This window comes from Dermacentor silvarum, chromosome 1 (genome assembly GCF_013339745.2).
Source record: "Dermacentor silvarum isolate Dsil-2018 chromosome 1, BIME_Dsil_1.4, whole genome shotgun sequence".
NCBI lineage: Eukaryota > Metazoa > Arthropoda > Arachnida > Ixodida > Ixodidae > Dermacentor > Dermacentor silvarum.
In genome coordinates this window covers 430,687,132-430,712,357 of record NC_051154.1, presented here as the reverse complement: position 1 = coordinate 430,712,357, position 25,226 = coordinate 430,687,132, and the positions used below count along the sequence as shown (strand labels likewise).

Below are 25,226 nucleotides of genomic sequence, written 5' to 3'. Positions count from 1 at the left end.
AGTCTCCTTGAAAATGCTGAATTTTTTTTCTCATCTCGTCAACAACATTCCAATGCATCGAGTGCTTTACGTGATAAAATGCTTTCAGGAGAAATGCACGCGGAACACATCACAGTGTGGCTAAAGAAATTGGTCTCTGCGTCTAATACTTTACCTAGTCGCGTTTTAGAGTATCATCCCGTTTTGCAACTGGCAGCAAAACAAGAAAAGCAAAGAACAGGGCGGAAAATCGCTCAACGAGACGTGTTGCTGGGCCGAACGCATGGGAAAGCAAATGCCACGAGGTGTTTTAGAAAACGTACTCAACCGCCTCTTTATTAGGTGTAAGAACCTTGTCAGATGACGCTTTCAAGCCACATACAATCACCTTTCCTGAAATAAACAGATCACGCAATCGCCGCCCCTTAAAAATTAAAATTACCTGCCGGCGTTTTAGGCACCAAGACCATGATATGATTATGAGCCATGCCGCATAGCCGGGGATTTAGGAATAATATTAACTACCTGGGGTCCTTTCACGTGAACCTTCATTTTTTGCGCTCATACTTGAAATGCGGCCGTCGCGGCCACGACCAATCCCGCGGCCTCGAGTTCCGCAGCGCGACGCCATAGCCACTCAGCCACCATGGCGGGTCAATCGGTGCCCCTATGCGTGTTGAAACGCTGGTTTACTTAGTGGCATTTGTAATTTTATCATCTCCACCTCCCCCCGGTCTTCTCGGAAAACCACTGGCTACCCTGAGGCACAGCTTGTTATAAACTCCACGCTACGAGCACCGACCTTCACACCGCGTCTTGCACGACTCCAATTCGGCGAAGTTGTTCTCGTTCCCTTCGCAGCCGCCGTATTCGAAGGTCTCGCACAGCCCCGTCTGTGAGTTGTAGTAGTAGCGCTCCTGCGTGTCGTTGTTGCAGCGTCCAGGGTCCATAGGGAGGCGGCAAGGGTCTGCGAAGGCATCATCCTTAAGCATCGCGGATTTGAAAGAGCCGTGCTCATTTCGCCCTCCTTAGACGCGCGAGAACTAAAAGAAGAGCGCTTCGCTTTCTTGGCTCTCATTAGGGTAGTGAATAAGTTAACGGCTGTACTAATAGAGAGCCGTCTCTCAGGTATGTTAGATGATTTTGTTCACCTATGCCCCGATATCAACAAAGAATGCTTATATTTATTTACGATGTACTTCATGGTACCAATATTGTCAATGGAAGTGGCAACGGCATATTACAAAATAATTTTGACTGCGTAATAGTGCCGATTTGGCTATATTTCACAAAGTATAGCATACTTTACGAACAGATCTACCTACCAAAAATGTGATTCAGCTAATTCTAGTAAATGAACTGTTTTACTAAAGTCTCTTAAGCAGTACATGTTTTATTTGTGTTCTTTATAATTTTTAGATAAGCTAAGGATAGTTGCTTATCCGCCCTGGCGTAGTCAATGTGAGAAGTTCTCATTGTCTGCAGTGGAAGAAAAAGAAGTTTCAGTGCCTCCTTAAGTGGACAAAAACATTTTAAGGGTCTTCGACGTCGTTCTTCATGTATGATGATCCGTTTTTATCATCATAATCATGCATTTATGTATTAAATTTATAACGACGCAGACTTATATGGGCTATTGATATCCTAGGGACCTGGGACCGAAGTTGGCGCACAAGCCAAGTCACGAATGCTGTGCTTTTATACTTACGCCAGCCAGGATTTATTAGAGATCCGCTTGAATTTTTTCTCTTGGGCGCCATTTCTTAGTTTATAACTACATTTTTTTCTTTTCATTTTATTTTATTCTTCATATAAACTCAATCACCGAGTCATGAAGTACCAAGCCATGCCGCCTTTAGCAATGCTGATATCTTCAACATTTATTAAAATGTTTCTGTCTGTCTACACGTGTAATAGCGCAGTTAGACATTGCCGATGTAATAACATTTATTTTGTTGAAACACTATATGAAACTCATCTGTATCAGGAATCGTTTACTTAGTCACCATCGAATCTTGTGATAAAAAAATACGTCATTTTGACTTCTTAATCACTCTTAAACCCAGTTGTATTATTTCTTCTGTGGCCTCCTCTACGAGAGGAATTCCCGCTTTAAGCGATCCGTGGAGCCTCCGTCAAAGACGTGTTGAAATGTAGGCTTCAGGGCGCATATGTGCGGTCTGGCGCAAGTGATCGTGGTGAGAGAGATATTTCCCATGTTTCTACTGAGCCTGCTCGGCGAAATTCACAATTTGACGCTGCTCCATTTGCTAGTCATTAGCCTCCAAAATTCACTGCGTCAGTGGAATGAAGCCTTAGCAAATTGAAGGGAGTCAAACAATGGGGTCCCTAATCCTGACGCCTGCGCTGTGATCCAGTGTTGTGGTAGTTTTCGCTGCAGGGTGAGCTCTACGTTAAGCAGCTTGTCCATTTACCACCGCGTGCTGTCGCAGAACTCTCTCGGACAGAGGACGCATGCATCACAAGGCCTGAAAGCGACACGTTCCCGAAGTCGACGGACCTCAGTGAGCGACTGTAGCTCCAATGTGCGCTTCCGCACAAGGCGACACGCTTAGTGTCTTTTTTTCCTTTTCTTTCTTTCTTCCGTTAACCGCCTTCTCGCGTCCCAGATAGCAAACCGGACGTGCGCCCTTGTTGATCTCTCTGCCTTTCTGTCACTCTTTTATCGCTCTATCTCTTTCTTTCGCACCAGTGGCGCTGCGGGTAGAAGGCAAGAAAGCTCAATGAAGCGTACCGCCCATTGCTTTTACCTAGACTAGTGTGACGAAAGCTGTGCCAGTTGGAGCTGACAATTTGGAGACATTAAGTGTTTTCAGTGCGATATAATCCACTGGCAAAAGCACAACGTTGCAACACTAGTAGCGTTCGTAAAAGCAAACAATTGTATGCACGATGGGTCGTCCTCGCGGTTTGCTAATTCGTAGGCAGAAGAAGTTTCGCCATTTTTACCATTATCTGCTTCTACCTCTAAACAACAACGGAAAGAAAAGATGGGGTTATTAAATATCAATGGATTATTCTAAATGAACGATAACAATTGTGCCTACTTTAAAAAAACCACTTTTTGTATCAAGGAACGCGTATGCGCGCTGATCATCTGCACTAAAAGCTGCGTTCAACAACATGTTCCTTAGAACTATTGTTTGATAGCAGAAACCTCACACACTAGGTATGTGGAATTATCAAACGTCTCAGAAATTGTTTGAAGGAGATGAAAATGCCTCATTTAGACTTGATCCCGCCCGACTTAAAACTACAAACAACAATCAACAACAACAACAAACAATTAGTTTTCCTACACCGGCTCAATTATTTGGTCATCACTATGTGTCAATTGGTTTAAGTGTTCATGAATGAATACGATGATGATACATGTCTTCTTTTTTTGGTTAAGTTCGTCATTTGACTGGCTATCGCAATTTTTATGCCCACGGGTGGGTGCGAGCCAGCCGCTAGTCATACTATAAGGACAGTAACTGTGTTCTTCTTGCAAGTTAAACAGCCGGAAAAGACGAACACAGAGACGCGTACACACAGAGACGCGTACATCGGGGTATGTGTCCATCAGTCAAGTGCTGTTTGTTGCAAAATGAGATTCTGCTCTGAGTTGTAGGCGCGCCAAGCTTTTGCTGGAGAAACGTTTAGCGACAATTGGCATGATGGGGTGCCCAGGGGACGCAGTTCTGTGAAAATCGGCACCCGAGAGAAATGCTCAATCACAAAGCCCAGGATGGCGCCCAAATACGAGGGGTCGTAAGCGCTGTTGACATGCGCCTACGGGAGAGAACGGTAAGGATTTGCTGACTGAAATGCGCAGTTGAAATAAATTTATCATAGGTTTCTAGCAATGGCTTCCACAACGTTCAGCAATGACCTCTTATGCACAAAAGAATATAAATCAACAGGGCTAGCTGGACCAGAACAACAAACACTGAAATTGCTGAAGTTGAAGTGACAAAAAATACACTAGGTATTACCAGCCGTGAAGCACAGCTAGCAATGGCGGCCAAAGATAGAAAGCAGCGCTAGGTAATCATAAATTCGTAAATGAACCTGATAAATAAAAAAAATCTGATAGATAACAAAAACACCTACCTTCACACTCAGCCAGACAGTCTTCATGCGAAGCGAAGTTATTCTCGTTGCCGTCGCAACCAGTGTACGTGAACACGTCGCAGAAGCCGGATGTGACGTTGAAGAAATAGCGCGGAATCTTCTCATGGCAGCTTCCTTCCATCAGCGGAAGTTTACACACGCCTGCAGCGCAGAAAGAAAGAATGAATGAACGTGGGTAAATCAGTCATAAAGCCAGGGCAAAAACACTAGCTCCCCTAATTACAACATGTGTGGGTGTAGGCACCCTAATGATGACACATGCCAATTTGACACGTTTCTTCATTAGCTTCTGGCCAGCTTGCGTGCATCGTGACAGCCAGGCCACAAAGAGTTATAATAATTAACTCTAGAGGAAAAGCTCCCCTTAGCGCCCATGCATTAAAATTGGTAACCGCAAGGGCGCCGCTGTGTTGATACTCTGTGCATGCACGCAGCCGCACACGACGAGACGCGATGCAGACGAGACAGGCAATCAACGCGGTCCCGAGCCTCCCGCAGTATGGTGGCGCCATCTAATCCAGGTGCCCGCAAACGCATCCTTTCACGCACCATAACCCTTACATCAAATTTTTATGTATAGCTATCGGATATTTCTCATAAATATACGGAAGGAACTTAATATATTGTCCACACGAGCGTACTACGTGTAAATTCTTCTTTTTGCTTCGTTTTTTAATGCTTTTATTGCTCCAGGCGCACTTCTGTCGTCACCGTGAGGTTCCGTATAAAGTCCAAGGGCGATAAAATCGTCGCTGCGGGCCGTACGCTGTATGTGCGAGTGAAAGCTTACGAGGCGAGCTGGTGATCGCGGCTCAATCTCGCGCACGTAAGGGCGGAAAGCGGGGAGGAAGCACGCCGTCTTTCTCGCTGTATCTTGAAAGCCATCTCCGACCGGAACAGAGTCCGGCGCGCGCTGTGTTTGCACGGCTTCGTTCGCGTTGATGTCAGAGGCACCACGACGATCAATTAGCTCGCTGCTGCAGCCGCGCGTCCTCACTCCAGCGTTTTGTCAGCGAGTTTCCGCGGTCATCGAGGGACATGCGTTCATGTTTGCTTGTGCGCGCGTGACACCATGCTTGTTACTTTATTTAGTATGCCTATGTTTACAAGTTTATAGGGCCGATAAAACTATTATTCTTACTTCGTACAGCTGTCCACAAATTTGCTATCGCAATCGATGCATCGCCTGTCAGGCGAAACTGCGACGTTTCGTTTTAAATTAAAAATAAAAACATGGCGGCCCCTGTGGGATTGCCACGTTTTCCACTAAGCTTTTCCTTTAGTGTCAATATAGTAACTCTGTGCTAGGCCGTATAAAAAGCCCGGCGTATGCTTGCTGCCCACCGTTTCTCGTTGTCAATGAGTGACATACCTAGAACCCCATAGTAATCTGTTTCTTTGGAGACTAAGATCAATTTAAGGTGGCGGTCTCACTTCGGCGGCACGAGCCCCCCGTTTTCAGTACTTTTGGAGCAACCGTGGCGGCTCTTCCATTTAGGATATGGAGTTGTCGTATAAACCATAAGAAGCTTAATTCTTGTAGATTCCAACTATATATAATATGAAGAAATTGATTGATGCGATTTAGAAATAAATGTTCAAGAACAAGCATGAGATAGATGGTTTTTGCGAACTGTGTCTCAGTTGTGACCATATTTAGAAGAAACTACCGCACTTACTACATTGCGACTTGCTCTGTAGCTTTAGGACATATTTATCTAGTTTCTAGACGTAGCAAAATAATTTTTAATTTTTACTTTTTGGATAATTTGCTTTTGAAAATTGCCAAATATCGCAATCTTCTGTACAGCCCGACAACTACACGCTCAAGGAAACTAAATTTTGGACAAAGTAGAGTTGAAGGTATTTCCATTTAGTACGCTAAATTTCATTCATTTACCTTTATTAGTTTTCCTAACAGTGCGGCCGAAATTAAGCAATATTTGGAATTCTGGTTTTATTTTTGCCCATTTTTGCGGGAAGGTACTAAAGCTACGAAGCTGCGGTTTAAAACTAACAAAGGTACATGAATGAAATTTTGCGTCCTAAATGGAAATACCTTGAACTCTACTTTATCCAAAATTTAGCTTCCTTGAGCATGTAGTTGCCGGGCTGTTTACAACAGAAGACTGCGATACTTGGCAATTTTCAAAAGCAAATTTCCCCAAAAGTAAAAATTCTAAATTATTTTGCTGCGTCTAGGAAACAGATAAATATGTCCTAAAGCTACAGAGCAAGCCGCAATGCAGTAAGTGGTGTAGTTTCTTCTAAATATGGTCACAACTGAGACACAGTTCGCAAAAACCATGTATCTCATGCTTGTTCTTGAACATTTATTTCTAAATCACATCAATCAATTTATTTATATTATATAAAGTTGGAATCTACAAGAATTAAGCTTCTTATGGTTTATACAACTTCATATCCTAAGTAGAAGAGCCGCCACGGTTCCTCCAAAAGTTCTGAAAACGAGGGGCTCGTTCCGCCGGAGTGGGACCACCACCTTAACTGCCTCTCACCGTTCATGGTGCCTTGCGCGGAAAAATAAAATGCTGTCTGGATCTCTCAAACAGTCCGCCTTATTAGTACGACATAATCTGTGCAACAGCTTCCTACACGTTTAAATCGATGATCTAGTCCAGCTGAACCGCCTCAACTTCATCGGTGGCCATCCAGCTTATATTTATGAATGTGAATTAAAAAACGTCCACTGTCACATTGACGATGCTTCGTGAACTCAAAATTATCCGTGCGGCTTCCCAGATCACTAATCACAAAAGATGCAAGCATTGATTACCGTTCAGCAACTCCAAAGCTGCCCCTCAGATGATTAACAGAACAGATTTTCTTAAGAACGACATAACCGTATTCAAACTTCGATACTTCGGCAGAATTGAAACAAACATCCGCATGCACGAGTAATACGAGTTACAGTTAAAGGCACTCCCTCATTACAATCACTGCTGAAACCTTATAGAAAGCAATGGCCAAGGAGGAGTAAATGTTATAAACAAAAAGAAATTGGCATTTTCGCCCGAAGGTCGAAGCACTGACAACAAAGTTAACCGTCGTGCTTGAACTCCTCGGACTGTGTTCTAACTATACTCGGGTGCGACATATTGGCGCGACGCACCACGCAAGGTAACTCTATCTGGTCAGAAGAAATACTGCCTTGGCAGCGACCAGGCATCTCACAACGCTGACGTGGTGAGGAGCGCCACCAGTGGCATTGCAGGCGGCGAACCTTGATGGTACCAGAGATTAGACAGACGGAAAACCGTCGGCACTATTCAGTGCCCAGCGAACTATTAGAGAATGTTGGCTTGACGTTCATTACCCGTTCCGCTCCCACAAGTGCATACACACAGTCGATTAGCAGGAATGCTATAGCGTGCTGAGCGTGCGTGCGCACAACGCTCATGCCGGCACCCAAAGGAAGAACGCGGCCCTGGCTGCGCCCCCGAGGTCATTCAGGGTAACATTGGTGGTACGTTTACATCGTTTTGTCGCTTTGGAAGCAAAACACACACCGCATTTCTTGAGACCTTCTAAGCCTCCGCGTGCGTGCCGCTGTGAATAGCGGGAACGCACGACCAATAGCAGCGGCCGCGCTGGCGACTCGAATGTGCCCCGATCCTCCTGTTTAATTGGTTTTGCAAAAACAAGAAAGTGCATTGAACAATTCACAGAATACGACTACATTGCAATTTAAAAAATAATTAAAAGAAGGAAAGAAAACGGCCGGCATACAAGACCTTGAGAAGAAGTTAAATGACGTCCTTCAGGCAGTGCTTGCCTCCAGTGCACTTAAACAATGGGTACGATTACCCAGTAATGCTTCTGCAATACGCAACACGGAACCCGTACCCTTATGGCACTTTCTGATTATTTCAACAAAAACCGTACTTGCAGCAATAGCAACATAGGTTTAGGAAGCCTGCAGTAGATCAATGTTAAGTGGTCGTGCGTGACGTGTAATAAGATCTGCCTCGGTGTTTCAACGCCTTTCCCTTGCAAGGCCGGTCTTCGAAAGCTGGCTAATATTTGATAATGTCAAGCCGGCATCGCAAGAGGTAGAAGTTGAAGATTTGGGTTGTGTTTAAGAGACGTGCATTAACGTAAATGCCATCTAACCGTACAACTACGGCATCGCTGTCCGTTTTACAGCATTATTCATGATCGTACGATATGTACGTATAACATTAGTTCCTACCGTTCGTAATAACCAAGTAAGCATACGTGGCTGATTACACCAAGTCGTACAGAAAGAAATGAGGGAGGAGGAGGGACGGCTTCTCACTGCTCTACGACCAGTTCACATGCACTACGGATTACTTAGACTCGTTTCCAGGTACAAAATTCACAAAGTTTTGATGTCCCGCGTGTTTCAAGGATAAGACCTCGGATACACTTCCGGAAGCGCTCGCCCTTTGGCGTTTATGCATATACCAGTCGCGAAAAATTATCCCACGCACAGAACATTTAGCCACCTGGTCGTGACGTATCCCGCTTGCTTTCCATTGTGTTATAACCTCTGCTGCCATGACCTCCCCAGACCTGTCGCAACTTCTTGTACGACAAAAAAAGAAAAGAAATGTGACTTAAGCTGGTTAATTGCTCTCCATATGTCATTTATTTACCTTGACTTAAAGACGCAACCTGCCCGTAGAATAATCTTCAAATGCCGTCAGATGATGTAACGCCGTAAGATCACCACGAAAATACAAGCCACACGCTGTGATGCCTGCATCTATGTGTAAGGAAAGGCAAAATTCATCTTTAGCTGAACAACCATAATTTCGTCTAGTCATTTCTTGTCTAAAACAGGGTTTACCGGATCTTCCGTGCATTGAATTGAGACGCAACTGTCGACGTACTCGTGCGCACAGCATGTCGTTAAACAATCGTAATCCGCCGTTTTTTTTAAATTTTCCTGCGCTGCCTTCCGCCGCACGTCGCTGGAACCATTTTGGAAGGGTGCCGGGGCTTTCGCCGGTTGATTTGTCTGCCTGCGTCCATGTTGAGTGTGCGTCGTTTGTTCTTTTCGTCAATCGCGATGAAATACTAATGGGTTTTCGATGACAGCATGTCGTTCCAAGAAGCCATGTAGCACTCGCGGACTACTGGGTGAGAAGGAACGAGGTCGCTGGCATGCTAACGATGCGGCCGACAAAGGCACGCGAGCTGCATCGGCCGACGCGCGGCTGCCTAGTAATTTGTTGCCGTTGATTTCTGCACTTGGCAGCTCGCTTTGTTGTATTATTTTTTACACATTCTTTAGACATTATGCATATACAAGAAGACTTCGAGCGCAGCTTTTCCGCGTCGAATTAACCAAAGCGGTGCATTTGTTTACATCGACATCAACACGCCGTGGTTGCTTAGTGGCTATGATGGTGTTCGGCTGCTAAGCCCGAGGTCGCGGGATTGAATCTCGGCCACGGCGGCCGCATTTCGCTGGTGGCCAAATGCGAAAACACCCGTGTCCTTAGACTTAGGTGCGCGTTAAAGAACCCCAGGTGGTCCAAATTATTCCCGAGTCCCCACCTCGGCGGGCCTCATAATCAGCTCGTGGTTTTAGCACGTAAAACCACATGTTTTAACCGTTCTTTTTTACAGCTACAGGCACACATCGTTGTTAGCTTCAAATATTGAGGAAACGGCGCATCGCTGATATGAACTAATGTAAAAACGCAGCAATGCATGCATATCTGCGTATATGAGCCGCGTTGTTCCACACTGAACGGCCGAGCCTCTTCAACAATGGACTGAGAAACAGATACACATATTACGGTCTGTTATTACTGGTTTTCACCCGCCGTGGTAGCATAGTGGTTACGACACGTTGCGCTGCTAAGCCCGAGGGCCGAGGGATCAAATCCCGGCCGCGGTGGCCACATTTCGACGGGGGCGAAATGCAGAAAGGCTCGTGTACCGTAAGTCCAGGCGGTCAAAATGAATCCGGAGTCGCCCACTACGGCGTGTCTGATAATCATGTCGTGGTTATGGCACGTAAAACACGAGAATTCAATTATTTCACTGATTCTCGCTTGTCCTTAGCTTCATCATACTTACCGTTCGCGCGTTTTATAAAGTATTATTAGAGAGAACTACGCTCGCATAAGAGCTCATTGATAGGCCATGTTGTTCCCTGGAGAAAACGCAGATGCCATTGCTGACGTAATCGTTTTGAAGTGTCGCCCCACGATAACGCAGGGCTTTTCGATAAATTGCGCTAGCCGTCAATGAAAGGCAGCTACTACGTAGTTCGCGGCGCAGTCAGGAGAAAGCCCTGGTCGTCGCTTTCCGTTTTAAACGTGGTGTTGTCGTATGCTGAGCACGGAGACCGACAAGTGGAGTTGCGACGCGGTACACGGCAAGAGTGTCTGCAGCAGCGCGCGTCCGTGCGCTTTTTCTTTTTTTTTTTCGGGGGAGGGGGGGGGGGGGGTTGCTCATAAAGTAAAAAACCAGCTCCGAGATCTGGCCGCGCGCACCATCCTTCGAAAACCCTTCACGTCTAGTCAGCTAGAGCGTGACGCATGCGCCGTCGCGCCGTGAAAAAGGCGGATTTCAGGCCGTCAGTGAGAACCACCTTTCTTCAATGGCTGAATATCGAACCTGTGGTTACCGCCTGTTGCAAGTGTAGAATATTGTTTGGCGGGTATAAGTAGTTTGCTGGAAATAACTGGCAGACGGCGTAATTACTTACTGAAGAGAACTAAATGAACCACGACAATGTTCAAAGAAGATAATTTAGGAGTTGAAAATCCCGCAGAAACTGTAATTTACTAGAGGTACGTTGTCCTCTGTAAATCGTTATGCGTAAGACTGTTTATACGTACACGAGAAAATTCTGCTGACCACCTTACGTCATTCCAGCCCATCGCCAGCAGTTACCTGACGGCCGTTCACACATTGAAAGCTTAAAATATATCGCGAAAAACCTGCCGCGGACGATCCGTATGGCTGCGCTTTCTTGTGAGTATGGAGAAGGCCTTAGGTGATGGAAACGGTCAGCATAGAAAGTGTATCACGGAGTTCCTGGTAATTCTCTGCTGCAAGAGCGCGTTTGAAAAATGGTCGTTGCTTCAACGAGTAGTGTCTCTTATTTGTTTTACATTTGCATAAATAAAGCTTTCAAAACGGAACGCTCGAGCTTTCTGTTCTTCGGCATTACGACGATAGATCACTTGTTAAATTTGAGCCACGGATTAGAGTAATGTACGAGGAAGTAAAAGCATTGCTGCAGTAGGTGTCGATCGTGCACACCAAAACTAGGTACGGATTCCCAAGTCGTAGATTTTTTTGTTTCGTTCCATATCATTGCGTTGTCGCTGGCCAACCACGTTCTATAATAAGTAATAACACATCTCAGTACCGCGATCAGGTGTATGAAGCTCGCATTCAAACCTCCACTGCGTACGAGCTACTTAATTAGTACGGATGCTTAAAACAGAGTTTCCTGCGTGCATCCGTCCAAACTATCGTTAAGCCAACGACGACTACCACCATCGTCGTTATCCTCTCGTCGTTGTCGTCAGGCCACATCCTCAGCTAAAAATAAAGCTTCATTGCAAACCGTCCCCGAGATTCAAGCGCAAGTCCCTGCGGTCAGCCAGCCGCGCCCGCTAACCACTGCGCTACGGCGCAGCTTTAGCTTTCGGTAATCTGCGTCTCGTGTTTTTTTTTCTTTTTCATCTCCTTCTTCTTCTTCACATCAATTCGCCTCCTGCCACACCTGAACAATGTCTGGGGGGTGAACAAGATTGTCAGAGTTCAGGAGTCTAAAATAAAAATAAAAAATAAAAAAAATTCTAGAGTATTACACGCCAAAATCACGATACAATTACGTGGTACGCCGTAGTTGGGGATTCGTAAAATTTTGTCAATTTTTTGTTCTTTAACATGCAACCAATGCACGGTACACGGTCGTTTTTGCATTTCACCCTCATTGAAATGCAGCCGCCGCGGCCGGGATTCCATCTCGCGCCCTCGGGATTAGCAGCGAAACACCAAAGCCACTACACCACCACGGAGGGTTCTTGCGACGTCTGTGTATTTGCTTGGGAAGCCACGAAAGACAATACTCTAGCATACAAGGCTGACGCAATTAATGACGCTGCTGCCTAGGTGATGTCATGTTTCATCGCCAAGACGTGTTCAAGAAGATGGCGGTTTCCGCAGAGGGAGGCCGACACTGGTTACAGCAATTTCAGAGCCAGAGGAATATACTGAAGTAGGCCCTTTTCTTGAATAACGGTTTGTCCTCCTTGTGTTACCATATTCTAATGAATTTTGAAAATATCCTGGTTTAATTTTAAACACTATATTTCATCTTATCGCCACATCATAAAGACAGCAGTCAAGCCCTTGGGAGAAAGATTCTTTGAGCGAAAGAGGCGAGACGAAAAAAAGCCGGCAGATCCCACGACCTGTGGGAATCAATAATATGCGGAGCAGTGTGTGGGTAGCCTACCAAGTTAACGAAACGACCATGAGAGCACCAAGACGTGGGCGGCTCTTTCATGACCTACATGAGACGCATGTCATGATATTCATGTCATGAGTCCTCAGGAGTCCCTTTAGCTACACCTAAGAGACCTTAGGGCGAAAGCCTTCGTCATACTTGTGACTATAACTTCTACCACCATCCTTTAGTGTTTCCTTCACTTAGTACCCACGTTCAAACCCATTTCAGTGTTTTTGAGTGTCAATCTTTTTTCGCTCAGTCATTGTGATTTTTGCTGAGTCGTGCTCATGAATATGACTTCTACCATCATGCTTTAGTGTGTCCTTCACTTAGTACCCACGTCAGAACCCATTTCAATGGCCTCTGAGTGGTAATCTTTTTTCGCTGATTCATTGTCATTTTCGCTGAGTCATGCTCATGACTATGACTTCTATCATCATGTTTTAGTGTTTCATTCACTTAGTACCTACGTCAGAACCTATGTCAGTGGTTTTTGAGTGCTATACTGTTTTTGCAAATTCATTGTCATTTTTGCTGGGTCATGCTCAATACTATGATTTCTACCATCATCATTGAGTGTTTCCTTCACTTATTGTCCACGTCCGAACCCATTCTAGCGATTTTTTAGTGTTAATCTTTTTTCGCTGAGTCATTGCCATTTTTTCTGTGTCATACTCATGACTATGACTTCTAACAGCATCCTGTAGTGTTTCCTTCACTTAGTACCCACGTCCTAACCCATTTCAGTGGCTTTTGAGTGTTAATCTTTTTCGCTGGGTTATTGTCATGACCTACATGACACGCAAGTCAGGACATTTATGTCGTGACCTACCACTTATGTTCGTCATACACTCCTGTCATACTATACCAATCTTGTTACGTACCAAGTTAACGAAACGACCATGAGAGCACCAAGACGTAAGCGGCTGTTTCATGGCCTACATGACACGCATATCATGACATTCATGTCATGACATATCATTTATGTTCGTCATATACTGTTGTCATAGTATGCCAATTTTGGTACATACCAAGTTAACGAAACTTCCATGAGACCACAAAGTCGTAGGCGGCTAGACACATAGATAGATAGCTAAATAGATAGATAGATAGATAGATAGATAGATACTGTCAAAGTAGCAAATGTTCGCCAAGAAGTGCTTCGCATTCAAAAGGAAGAACGTCTTTTTTAATAAAATTTTGACAGCACAGCGCGAAGCGCTTTTGAGGCAGATGCTCCCCCAAAGCGCTTAGAATTATTTGCTGTGTAGCAACCCATTTCTGTAATCCCGATCAGCCACCTCGATTAGTCACAATGGCTCCACGTTTGTTGTTTGTCGTATTTCCAACCCGAACACGCTTTGATATGACGCCGATTTCATCAGCGATTTCAGACACGGTATTTAGAATAATTTTTATCATCCGATTCGTTGGAAATATTCGTGGCAATACTTGGAAGCAGCACCGTTTAGGCTGTGCTCCTAACTCACATCGATTGAAATCCAAACGCCACAGAGACCTCTAAGTCAGGCCACAAAATTCTAGATGAAGTCGAAATTCGGCCTCGAGGAGGAGACGTCTCTAAGTTCAAACTACCCAAGGAGGGGGAGGCACAATTACTTGTGGACCCCATACCTAGAAATATTCATCCTGCTCACAACAAGGGCAGAAGGGACGCCCGGGTAAAATGCATTCTGGGTAAACTGCACCAACAACAAAGCTCAGCCCTTTTTGTCGATGCAACTAGTTATGGATCGGGCAACCGCTACGCTATTGCCGTGGTCGATGAGAGCGGTAAATTAATAAGCGCGGCGTCACTAAGAACGAGCTCAATTCGTGCCGCCGAAGAAGCGAGCATAGCACTTGCAATTACAATAAGGAGAAGCTCCACAATTTTCTCCGATTCCCGACAGCTATTAGGAACTACTCCGCCGGCTTCGTCTCAATGGAGGCACACAAGTTGCTTATACACAGTATTAATACTCATAATCACCAGCAACTGGATAGCTCACACCTAGTCTGGTTTCCGGCTCATCAGGGCCACTCGGTCAGCCCCAATGGCTGCAATCCTAACGAGCAAGCTCACTCTGCTGTGCGAGATCTCACATGCCGCGCATCAGATCAGGAACTGCTCCAGGATGACTGCGGCTCCTACAAAGCCCCACTTAGTACTTTTCACGAGATCACCTGACACTATAGTGACGGCAGGAAGTTTTTTCCTCCCCCCCCCCCCCCCCCCCCATCAGAAGCTCAACCGAGCTCAGGCAGTCACATTAAGCATGATTCAAACTAAATCTTAACCCACACCTTTTGTCCTTAACAAAATTGACCAGGGTGTTCCCGCGGCATGTAAAAGTTGTGGACACACTCCGTGTCTATTTGATCATATGTTCTGGCCGGGCCCCAACCAAAAGGCTTCGGACCTCAACAGTGATGATGACTGGAGTCGACGCATATCCAGGGAAGTCCGCCAAGATCAACTCCTGGCCGTCTGGAGAGCTCACGACATCGGGAAAGCTTTTTGGCCTACCGGTGCCTACGTGGGTGGGGCCACCGAATTAGCCTGGGGGCGTTTGCCCTCGGGCTCTAATTTCTCTGGACCAAAATAAAGTTCTTGCCATGCCATGCCATGCCATGCCACAGAGACCATAAAAACACCGCACCACAGGAACATGAAAAGTTTCGGTAATCAACAGCAGGCGGGACAAAGGATGTCTCACGTTCGGGGCCGCCACGTCAGATCCCTTGTCACAACTTCGAAACTCCAGCACGTGCCATCGTTTGTTTGGCCACTGTTATACTTCGAATGGCCTCTGGCTATTTTCAAGATTACATGTGTTAGAGCATTTCTGTAAAGGGCCCACCTAGGAATACGCAGGATAAGCCACTCCATTAAATCTAATCAATGTCGCAATGCCTCCACTTTGCCAACGCTATGAAGCCGTGGCTATTGTCGTGATCTATCTTTGACGTTTAGTTTATAGAATTAACTGCATCTGTGTCACAAAAAAGCGCATAATCTAAGCGTGCGCCGCGCGTCACTCACGCCAGCAAGGAACAAGCTGGCCCCGCGGTAGCTTCGACAGAGGGAGTGAGCGCATACGCCACAGACAGCCGACGCGATCAACGGTGTCTATAAAAAAAAAAAAAGAAAAAAAAAAAAAAACAAGATACGCGAAGGCGGCGGTAACAAGCGAGAGAGAGAGAGAGCGTCGAAATACCGTCTCACCCGGCGAGCAGAGAGAGAGAAAGGGACGACGGCAACCCGGCTTGCGCCTACTGATGAGTCTCCACCCTCCTTGACGACGCTCCGACTGCCGCGGTCGAAGACGCGAGAATTGGCTAGAAGATTCTGAGGCTTTGTTCCTGCTACGGGAGCACAACTCCGACCGAAGGTTCTAGAACCACTGCTGAAGGCAATCAAAGCGCCGTGCGGGAATCAGAAGGGGGATCAGACCGCGCCGCTGAAGAGATGTGAGGTGAAGACTGACCTTCTGCGAAAGAACGGGATTCTCCGGCAAGCTAATCGACGAGTTCATCGAGCGTCCGCATTTGCGGAAGAAGTTGCTTCTTCGAGATTTGCCTCGAGCTATGCCGAGATCGTCCGGCTCAAGACCAGCACGTGTGAATACGATTGGACACTTTGTGTTCCTATTCATTCTGTACTGTACGTGGTGGACACTTAGTGTTTGTCGTTAATTATTTTCCAGTGTTTTGTTAATACCCATCTGAATTGCATTGTGATGTGTCTAGCCTAAGTGTGCACGTGTGTGTGTGTAACTTCCTTGTGTGAAGAATATATTTTGTTGTATTGACAACTCTGGGCTCTGACTCTGTCTTTGGACCACAACCGGCGTTTGCTGGCGCACCAGGGGGCCCCTTATTGTCTTTGCTTTCGTGGGGTTATTTTCGGAAGCTGATAAGTCGGCTTTGGAATTTGGCCTGGCGTTGGCGCCTCGTTCACGGCGTGTGTGACAACTTGTTTAGAGAACTACCACTATCAGTAAGAAATGCACTGATTAAAACTGAACAAAATGAAGCTCTCTTTTGCTTTATAAAATTTTAGCCTAGGTTGCGTTCTGTGCATGAACTCAAGAAAATATGAAATTTTACATGTACATATAACAACAACACTAGTTTTACTAGTTTCAACATTTTGCAGGATAAACGTAGCATGTCGCTGTATTGTTCAGTTCAAATATACGATATGCACTTTCGAAAAATCAGTAGTCTAGCGGTGCTAGGTACCCTTTGAATGGCTGTATTTCTTTTTCCTGATAACAACCAAGCTGTTATTTCTACTCTCTACTCACATGATAAGCAAAAATTAAAACAGCCACTGTCATTCCTGACTTTTTGATCATGGCCACTTACCGTGCGACGGGCAGTGACACCTGGGCACACCGCGACTTGACATTTGCTTTACGCAAGTCATTGGGCACGACACTGGGCGCTGAATAGCGATGTACTCTGCATGCCAAAAAGACCAGAGTAAAAAGAGTCCGTAAAGTGTTCCGGCAATGACGAGATCTTGAACAGCACATTTAAAAATGGAACTGCCTACTCCTGTCATCGTTAAGTATTGGAAGTAATAGGCGTAAGTCAACGTAGCCACAATAGCCGGGGTATTAAAAACAAAATTACCTAGTTGTGTGTGCCAGCACTACTTAACACTATAACGTTTTTTAAAAGAAAATTTAAGTACTACCACATTATGGACTCCCTGAAGTACCTTGAGCTTCCCTAATCTGACTGCATGAATAAATGGTCACAAACAAGACATTAGTTCACAGGATAATAGAGGGAGCGATCAATGGTGGTCGAACATATAACGTCGCTGGAGGCAACGTTTCTACAAGGGGACTTGACTTCCTCAGGGCAGGAGGGTTCCTGCCTTGACGTTGCTGTCCCGACTTTGCTGCCCTGACGAAGCCTGTCACTGAATCCCGTCTCGAAACGGGGCTTCAGTGACACTTTCTGTTCAACCTCTGTGAATCACATGAATATGTGGTACTGCTCAATGTACGAACAAACGATAAAACAAACAGTGCGGTTCCTACACAGTGCGGAATCGACGTGTATGAAGCATTGTATATGACTACACATATGCTACATATTTTTTATTAACGTTAAGGGCCCCGTGTCGCAGAAAATCCGGTGTCGGCGGCGTTGTGCAGCCAAGAAAATTATCCCGAACCACGCCGACCACGCAGGCCCTCCGCGTGGCGGGGAGGCGCTGGTGAACTGATTGAATTTGTCAAAGTAAAATACGTCAGAAAAATCATAAAGTACGACTTATCCTCAACTTACAGGCATGATATCATCGGATTGTAATTTGAATATACGAGAAAACGTAATTGTGTTACGCGGAAACTCGAACACAAACCCGTTTTCCAGCATTTCTACCATTCACACAGCGCCCCCCCCCCCCCCCCCCCCCCTTCGGTTGTCCTTGCAAAAATGCTATCCGGATGGCGCTGCTCATCAGCAGCGGCGCGCCTAGGCGAAGGTGCAGAAAAAAGAAACTTGCAGTTGCCGGGAAGCCTGACAAACAGTCAGAGATCTTTGAATGCTATCGCGTTCCACTCTTAAAGGCGAAGCGTAAGTGTCCTCCACATTTGTTTTACTTATTTAGTGCACACTGCAGACCACAGTGTGGTCCTTGCAGGACGGGCAGACATAATTAACCACTAGACTAGACATAATAAAATATAAAGATGTATGTAGATACATTCACATACACTCATATTCTAAGGACAATAATTAAAAAACACTTTTGTATGATATAGTGCTCACAAAATGCTTCGTTAAAAGATCAAACACAAAGCCCTTAATCAATCCATTTTTACCAGGTGATTATGGAAAGCAGAAGAGGGTGCAAACAGAGCGATGTAAACTAGATAATAGCAGGAGATCAGTGACAACAGTTAACTAAGCGCTGCACACACAAGGTGTGTTTGAGAGTCGAGGACTTGCCGTGATCATTCAACAGCAAAGAGGACACTTGTGTGTAGATACACTCCCTAGCGAAACCGAAATACTAAGCTTTAAAAAAATAAACGTACATATTCAAAAAGACAGTCACATGTTGTGCGGTGTGGGCAGATAATTTTATTCAGAAATAGTCCGTGGAAAGAACTTATAGCTGTCTGTCTTAGCATAGATCTTAGCATAGCATAGAGTTAGTGTATCAGGACGAAGGTGTCATATATTCCTTGTGGACAGAGGGCTTACATAAAGTGATGGGTCCAGGGCCAATTTGTAGGTAATCAGATTATGTAAAAAATCTAGCCGATATTTCTGTCTTTGTTCTTCAAGCGAAGCAATGTCGTTAGCCAACATCATCACTGACGGCGAGTCCGAACTTTTGAGTTTCCAATAAATAAAACAAACAAATTTTCTCTCCATTCTCTCAAGCTTGTTAATATTCACTTCAGTGGAGGAATCCTATGCGACGCAAGTATATTCAAGTTTTGGTCGGATACAGGTTAGGTACTTAAATAGCTTAACGTCTTAGGGAAAATTTCCAAGTTTGTGTCGCAGACAAGTTAGCTTGCAGAAGGCACAAGAAGGTGTGTTGTCAATGTGAAGGTTCGAAGAAAAATTATTAGTGGAAGTTACGCCAAGGTACTTTAACTCTCAGCTTGCTTTAATGGAACAGATCCCATGTGATACGCGCACTCCAGGGGACTCTTTTTATACGTTATTCGAAGAGGGACACTTTTATCTGTGTTTGCAGCCATGCCCCCATTCTATGCGCCACAAAAATATATTATTCAAGTTAGAGTTGAGTTCCCTCTGATCATCCGCGGACATAATAGTACGAAATACAACACAGTCATCTGCAAACAGTCTTATTTGTGTTCCAGATTTGACGATGGTAACAATGTCACTAATGAACACCTGAAGTGACTGGTAGATATCCCGAGTTGTGATAAACTGAAACATACTGTTGGAGATTATACAGATAATTTGTAATCCAAGTAATTATGATGTCTGGAAGGCTAATGTTTCTTAATTTAGAATTAGGTTTTCGTGAATTACCCTATCGAAAGCTTTGCTGAAGTCCAAAAACACAGCATCAATTCAACCGTTGGCATCCAAAGCTTTGGTAATTGTATCTATTACTATTACTAATTGCGTGACAGTGGGAAAACCCTTCCTGAAACCATGTTGAACAGTTGTTAGTATCGAGTTTTCTTCTAAGAATTCATTAATGCGAGTTGCGACGATGTGGTCGAAAAGTTTGCAGCAAGATGATGTCAATGACATGGGGCGGTAATTCTCGAGCAATAGTCGATCGCCTTTCTTAAAGACTGGGACAACTCGAGCCATCTTCCAATCTTTAGGCACATTTGCGCATAACAAAGATGCTCTGAGCGATACAACTAAGAACTTGGCAACAGTATCGGCGTATCGCCTAAAAAAAAACACATTCGGGAGGTTGTCAGGACGAGGAGTTGTTTTGGTTTTTAAATTGAGTAACATAGACAATATGCCATGATGAAAGATTAAGTTCTCCTCATGGTGTTCAAACATTGCAGAGCTCAAAGATGGGCTCGAACTTGCACGGCCGGGAGAATACGCTACGAAAATAATTGTTCAAATGTTGTGCGATGGCATTCAAGTCTTAACAATAGTTCCATCAACAGCAGTTTCCGTGACAGTCTTCTTACTAGCGCCCAGGTATCCCCAAAAATTCTCCACTGCGTTACTTATAATGTTGCGCAATGTTGCGGTAAAATATAGATTTTTTGAAATCACGTACGGCGCACGCGAGCTTTTTTTTGTACTTCAGTGAAAATGACCATGCATGGTCGTTTGTTTTTTATTTGTTTGATTTTGCGCTTTACTTGTATTATACCACGCGTCATCTAAGCCGTACTTTTATTGACTTTCTTAGCTTTAGTAGGTATGAATGTATCTATGCAATGCCTACACATTGTTGTAAAGGCTGTTCATAGTGTACACACAACACCACCGCTATCTGCAAAGACCGTAAGACAAGTTTTCATGTGTAGTCAACGACACTGGCGTCATCAGCTCTGGAGTAATCTTTGAAAGATTTGGTTTTGACAATTTTAGGAGCAATAGTCTTGACAATGGGCAAGGAAAGCTGAACACGATAATGATCAGATAAACTATCTTCTTCTTCTTCTTTCTGGGGTTTTACGCGCCAAAACCACTTCTGATTACGAGGCACGCCGCAGTGAAGGGCTACGGATTAATTTTGACCACCTCGGGTTGTTTAACGTGCGCTACAACGCAAGCACACGTGCGTTCTTGCATTTCGCCTCCATTGAAATGCGGCCGCCGCGGCCGCGATGCGTTCTCGCGACCTCGTGCTAAGCAGCTTTAGCTAACTGAGTCACTGCGGCGATTGATAAACCATCTTCGATTGACGCGATATGCTCATAAAAGGTTCGGTTTAGAAATATAACATCTAATATAGAAGATTATGAGCCTTGTACAGGCGTGGGTTCATTAATCACTTGGATTAGATCATGTGCTAGCATAATGTCAAAAATAATGTTAGCGTTTGCATCTTTATTATTTCCATGCCTTGCAACTTCGTTTATTGGCTTCACTCGGCCTTTGATACTCAATTTATTTGTTATACTTTGCACATGCTTTGCGCATGATCTGTGTTGTTTCTTCATTTATTTTCGCACTCCACTCATACTGAACAAACAGACATCACAGGAAACAGGCATCACAGAAAACAGGCATCACAATGAAAACGCCTGGAATCGGTTCAAAATAAGGCTGCTAGGTTTATTTTATCTTCGTACTCAACATATACCAGCGTTTCCCTTTTAAAGCGCACACTTAATCTTTTAAACCTTGACACTAGACGCAAGTTCTTACGTTTGTCTTCATTCCACTCTTTATATTTTGGTGACTCTGGATTCGCGGCTACACGCATTGTTCCTGCACATCATATTTCCACACGTACCGATCACATACACAAGGTATCACCTATTTTTGCAAAAACAGTGAAGTATCAAACTTCCCCCCTTTTATTATCAATTAAAGAATGGAACGCGTTACCGGAAAGCGTTGTGACAATAAAGGAAAGTGCTTCTTTCCAGACAACCCTACTTGCCCATCTTGAATCTAGAAATGTGGAGTAATTTGAATGTAAGGACTATGACGCGATTCATGTAAGACTTCTTGTTAGCAGAGTACATAATTATCGAACTGTGTTATACCAAGCCGCATGTGGCATTGCAGTGATGTTTTTCCACCTTTTTTTGTTTTGCAACTGTACGATGTGCCGATTTTTTGTGCGTGCCTTTCTCTTTTCTGTTGTATGTGATGCAAATTTGAATTGTGTAAATTCCCCCCCCCCCCCCTATGTAATGCCCCTAGGGGCATTTAGGGTATGTAAATAAATAAATAAAAAATAAATAAATAGCATACGTGCAGGAATCCATGCCTATTCTTGCAGGTAACTTTTTAGCTCAGCAATAAATATGCCGGCGACTTCGCCGATGGCAACTGACCGATTGCATTGTTGGCCCACCAGCAAGAAAGTCTGCCAAATTGGGAATACTTACATTTTTGAGGCATGTCGGCATGGTGTGGCAAATTGGTATTTGATCGAACCTGTCTACCGATGACTCGGCTGATTGTTTTGAATCGGCGTCGTGTTGACATCGGTGTAGTGCTCAGTTATGACTTATTCGGGTGGTCGTTTGAGAGTGCTCTAGCCGCGCTACAGAGATCATGTAAAACCGCAACTAAGCATTACTGCAAGCATAAGCGCGCTACAGTGACAATAAGAACGCGGAATTCTCACTTCCACACCCGGTTATTCTCATAATACAAGCCTTCACCACCTTCATACCACGGAAATGCAGAGCGCTCTCAAACGACCAATCAAATATTCCATTAAACTGGCTGTGATCACACGGGCGACGATGATTGGCGACGATGGCGACGATGATTGGAATCAAGGCGACGATGATTGCGATTTGCATCTTTTGGAATTTCTCGACAATAATACTTTACTGTAATGTATTACAAACTTTGTCAGCAACTTACTGTAGCCGCATGATCTAGGTATCGCAGCGACACGCGGGTGAGCCGCGGTACTTGACGTCACAAGCTGCACATCAACGTGAAGGTCACTGCCAGTAAGAGGAGCTTCGAGCTCGTAACTGCAGTGGCCGATGCTGGATTAAATTAGCCAGCAGAGCTCTGAAAACCCCCGGAATAGGTGAATCAACTTCTGTCTTTACATTAAAATTAATGTAAAGCAATAATATATCGGTCGACAATGTCCTTGTACTTCAGGTACCGCATATTAGCGCACATAAACCCTCTCATGAAGCCTTAACCATTGTCCGCATATCTATTCGGGCATGCCTGAACTCACTCGCGTGCAGGAAAGGTTAGAATTAACACAACGTTTATGCAGAAATAACTTCAACATCTTATGTTTCGGTGAAACCGCAGTCGGTTGGAAATATTTTCTCATGCAATGTGTATTAAGAAGAAAACCCGCTTATAGCTAAATATACGTTTTTTTTAATTGTCCCCGCAATGAATCGACATTTTTACGCACCGAGCGACCGTTCCCGGTTTACTCTCATCACTGTTGGAGCGACCCACCACCGCTATGTGCGCATGTGAGCTTTTACTAGTCGCCTCCTCAAGTGATTCCTTTAAAGTTAGCATCTTTAGAAACTAAATTTCTGTTAAGAAGCAACATCGCACTGTGCAAAAGTGAAAAGTACACAAAAGGGCAAACGATTGTTCAATTCAGTGGCGCTCGTAACTTCTCGTGAATCAATCACGTTTATCCTAAAAATACCCTTTAACGCTACGTGCTTACATTTTAATAGAGCTAATCAAACTATGACAGATTAGAATTTATCTCTATGCACAGACGCAGTAGCTCGCCAAACTGCGCCAGCAGACAAGATGTGCCCTGCAACGCAGAAGCTCGCGTACTCCCGTTTTCCTTCGTCCCCAGACCGCTTTGTGTCAGATTATATTTTTTCTGCGACCCGAACAACACAGAAATATAGTATATGCAGACTGTTCCCGCCTGTACAGAGAAATGTTAGCAAAAGAAGCCCAGTGCTCCTTGCGCTGGAATACGCATTTAGGTTAACTCAGAAGGCGAGCATGCAGTGGTGTCGGAACCGCTGACACCCTGGTCTTACGCTCTGCAAGTTGGCAGCTGTAACGGCCGCAGCATTAATGTGCGCATAAAGCAGTACAAGAGAGCCAGCTGAATGCGACATACTGTTGCACGTCGGAACACGCTGTCATACGTGCGATCTAGCATTGCTGTGCACACAGCTTTCAAGACGTCACTATAGCATTGACTGTCAGAGTTATAAGCTTAATTTTATTTCAAAATTCGGCATACACGCTTTATTACAGGGATAGAGCTGCGGACTTGCGAATTCCGAAGAAAGAAAATGTCCCGCATCATTCATCCGTCGGCGTTATTATCCGAAAGTAAAGTCACATTTCTGGTATTTGCCTTACAGGAGGAGGCGTCATTTTTTATATTGGAAACATTCGAATAACGAGTCAAATGGTGCCTATTTGATTCGGTCTTCGAACCGAATAGTCACAATTCGTAAATGCAAATAGTTTTCGAATACTTTTCGACTATTTCAATACTTCAACTGTGCCCAATTAAACGTGAAATTAGACCAAAAGTACGGTAAGTCTTCACATCAGTGGGCATAGTATAGACATAAAACTTGAGAACTTGCGTAGTGTAGCAGGCTACATCTATTAGGTTGCCATACTTCACAGGCTATACAGCAATCCTTCGCACTTTCTAAAGAGTTACTTGCATGCAAAGAAACTATTTGGTTGCCCCTAAGGCGCTATGGTGCTTTTAATAAACAATGCTTCCTAACGAACTATGTGATGACAGAAGCTAGCCAATTTTAAGAGTACTAGGATATGAACATCGTTTCATATTAATTGTGGTAACGACTGTTCGTTATTAGAGAACTATTCGAAAACTATTCGATATTCGATTCCCTTCGGTTCGGTCTCAAGGTCCACCCCTACATTTTTAACATACTCTGTAGAAGATTGCGTACGATTTCCTTAGGGACTTTGGCACCTGTAGTTTTTTTTCTTCTTTGGCAGCAATGTGACTACAATATGTATTCCTGTATTGTTTTCGCAGTCGGAATTCGGTAGTGGGTTAAATGAAAAAAGGGCGCTGTTTCACAATAGCATTAAACTACTCGCTAGCGGCCCTGTCCCGTCGCATTTGTCTTCACACTGTTTCACACTGCTTAATAAGAAGAATTTACGCCCACTCGCAATTTTTTTGTTTCTTGTATCATCAAAGATGCTCCAACCACCTCTATAGAAAACACGCATGTCGTGGCGCATCTCTTCCTGAATCTCTCCAACAAGTTAGTAACTTCCTGAACAACATATGCGACACGGCACGCTTGACGGGCGTATTATTATTCCTAGTTCATTGCCAAACATAAGCGAGTCCAGGTAAGTATAAGAGGAATTTCTTCAGCGTAAAAGCGAGAAACTTTGATTAATATTTTGCGCGCAGTTAAATTGTCGGAGCTCTCGATGTTTGCACAATGTCACTGTATCAGCAAGGGGATGTACATACAATGAGGAAACAAACGAAGCT

General features: G+C 44.5%; 1 protein-coding gene across 4 annotated transcripts in view; it reads right to left on the bottom strand.

The window, feature by feature from the left end:
- LOC119437682 (papilin-like) overlaps window positions 1-25,226 on the bottom strand; it is a 464,139-nt gene that overhangs the window by 59,267 nt on the left and 379,646 nt on the right. For 2 of the 4 annotated variants that reach the window (XM_037704674.2, XM_037704670.2), the window contains exons 10-12: window positions 16,961-17,056; window positions 4,096-4,257; window positions 782-946 (exon numbers count right to left, since the gene is read on the bottom strand). In XM_037704674.2, coding sequence (XP_037560602.1) covers window positions 782-946; window positions 4,096-4,257; window positions 16,961-17,056 — 423 coding nt within the window. The remainder of the gene's footprint in view (window positions 1-781; window positions 947-4,095; window positions 4,258-16,960; window positions 17,057-25,226) is intronic. The other 2 variants (XM_037704673.2, XM_049660770.1) reach the window with 1 other exon arrangement.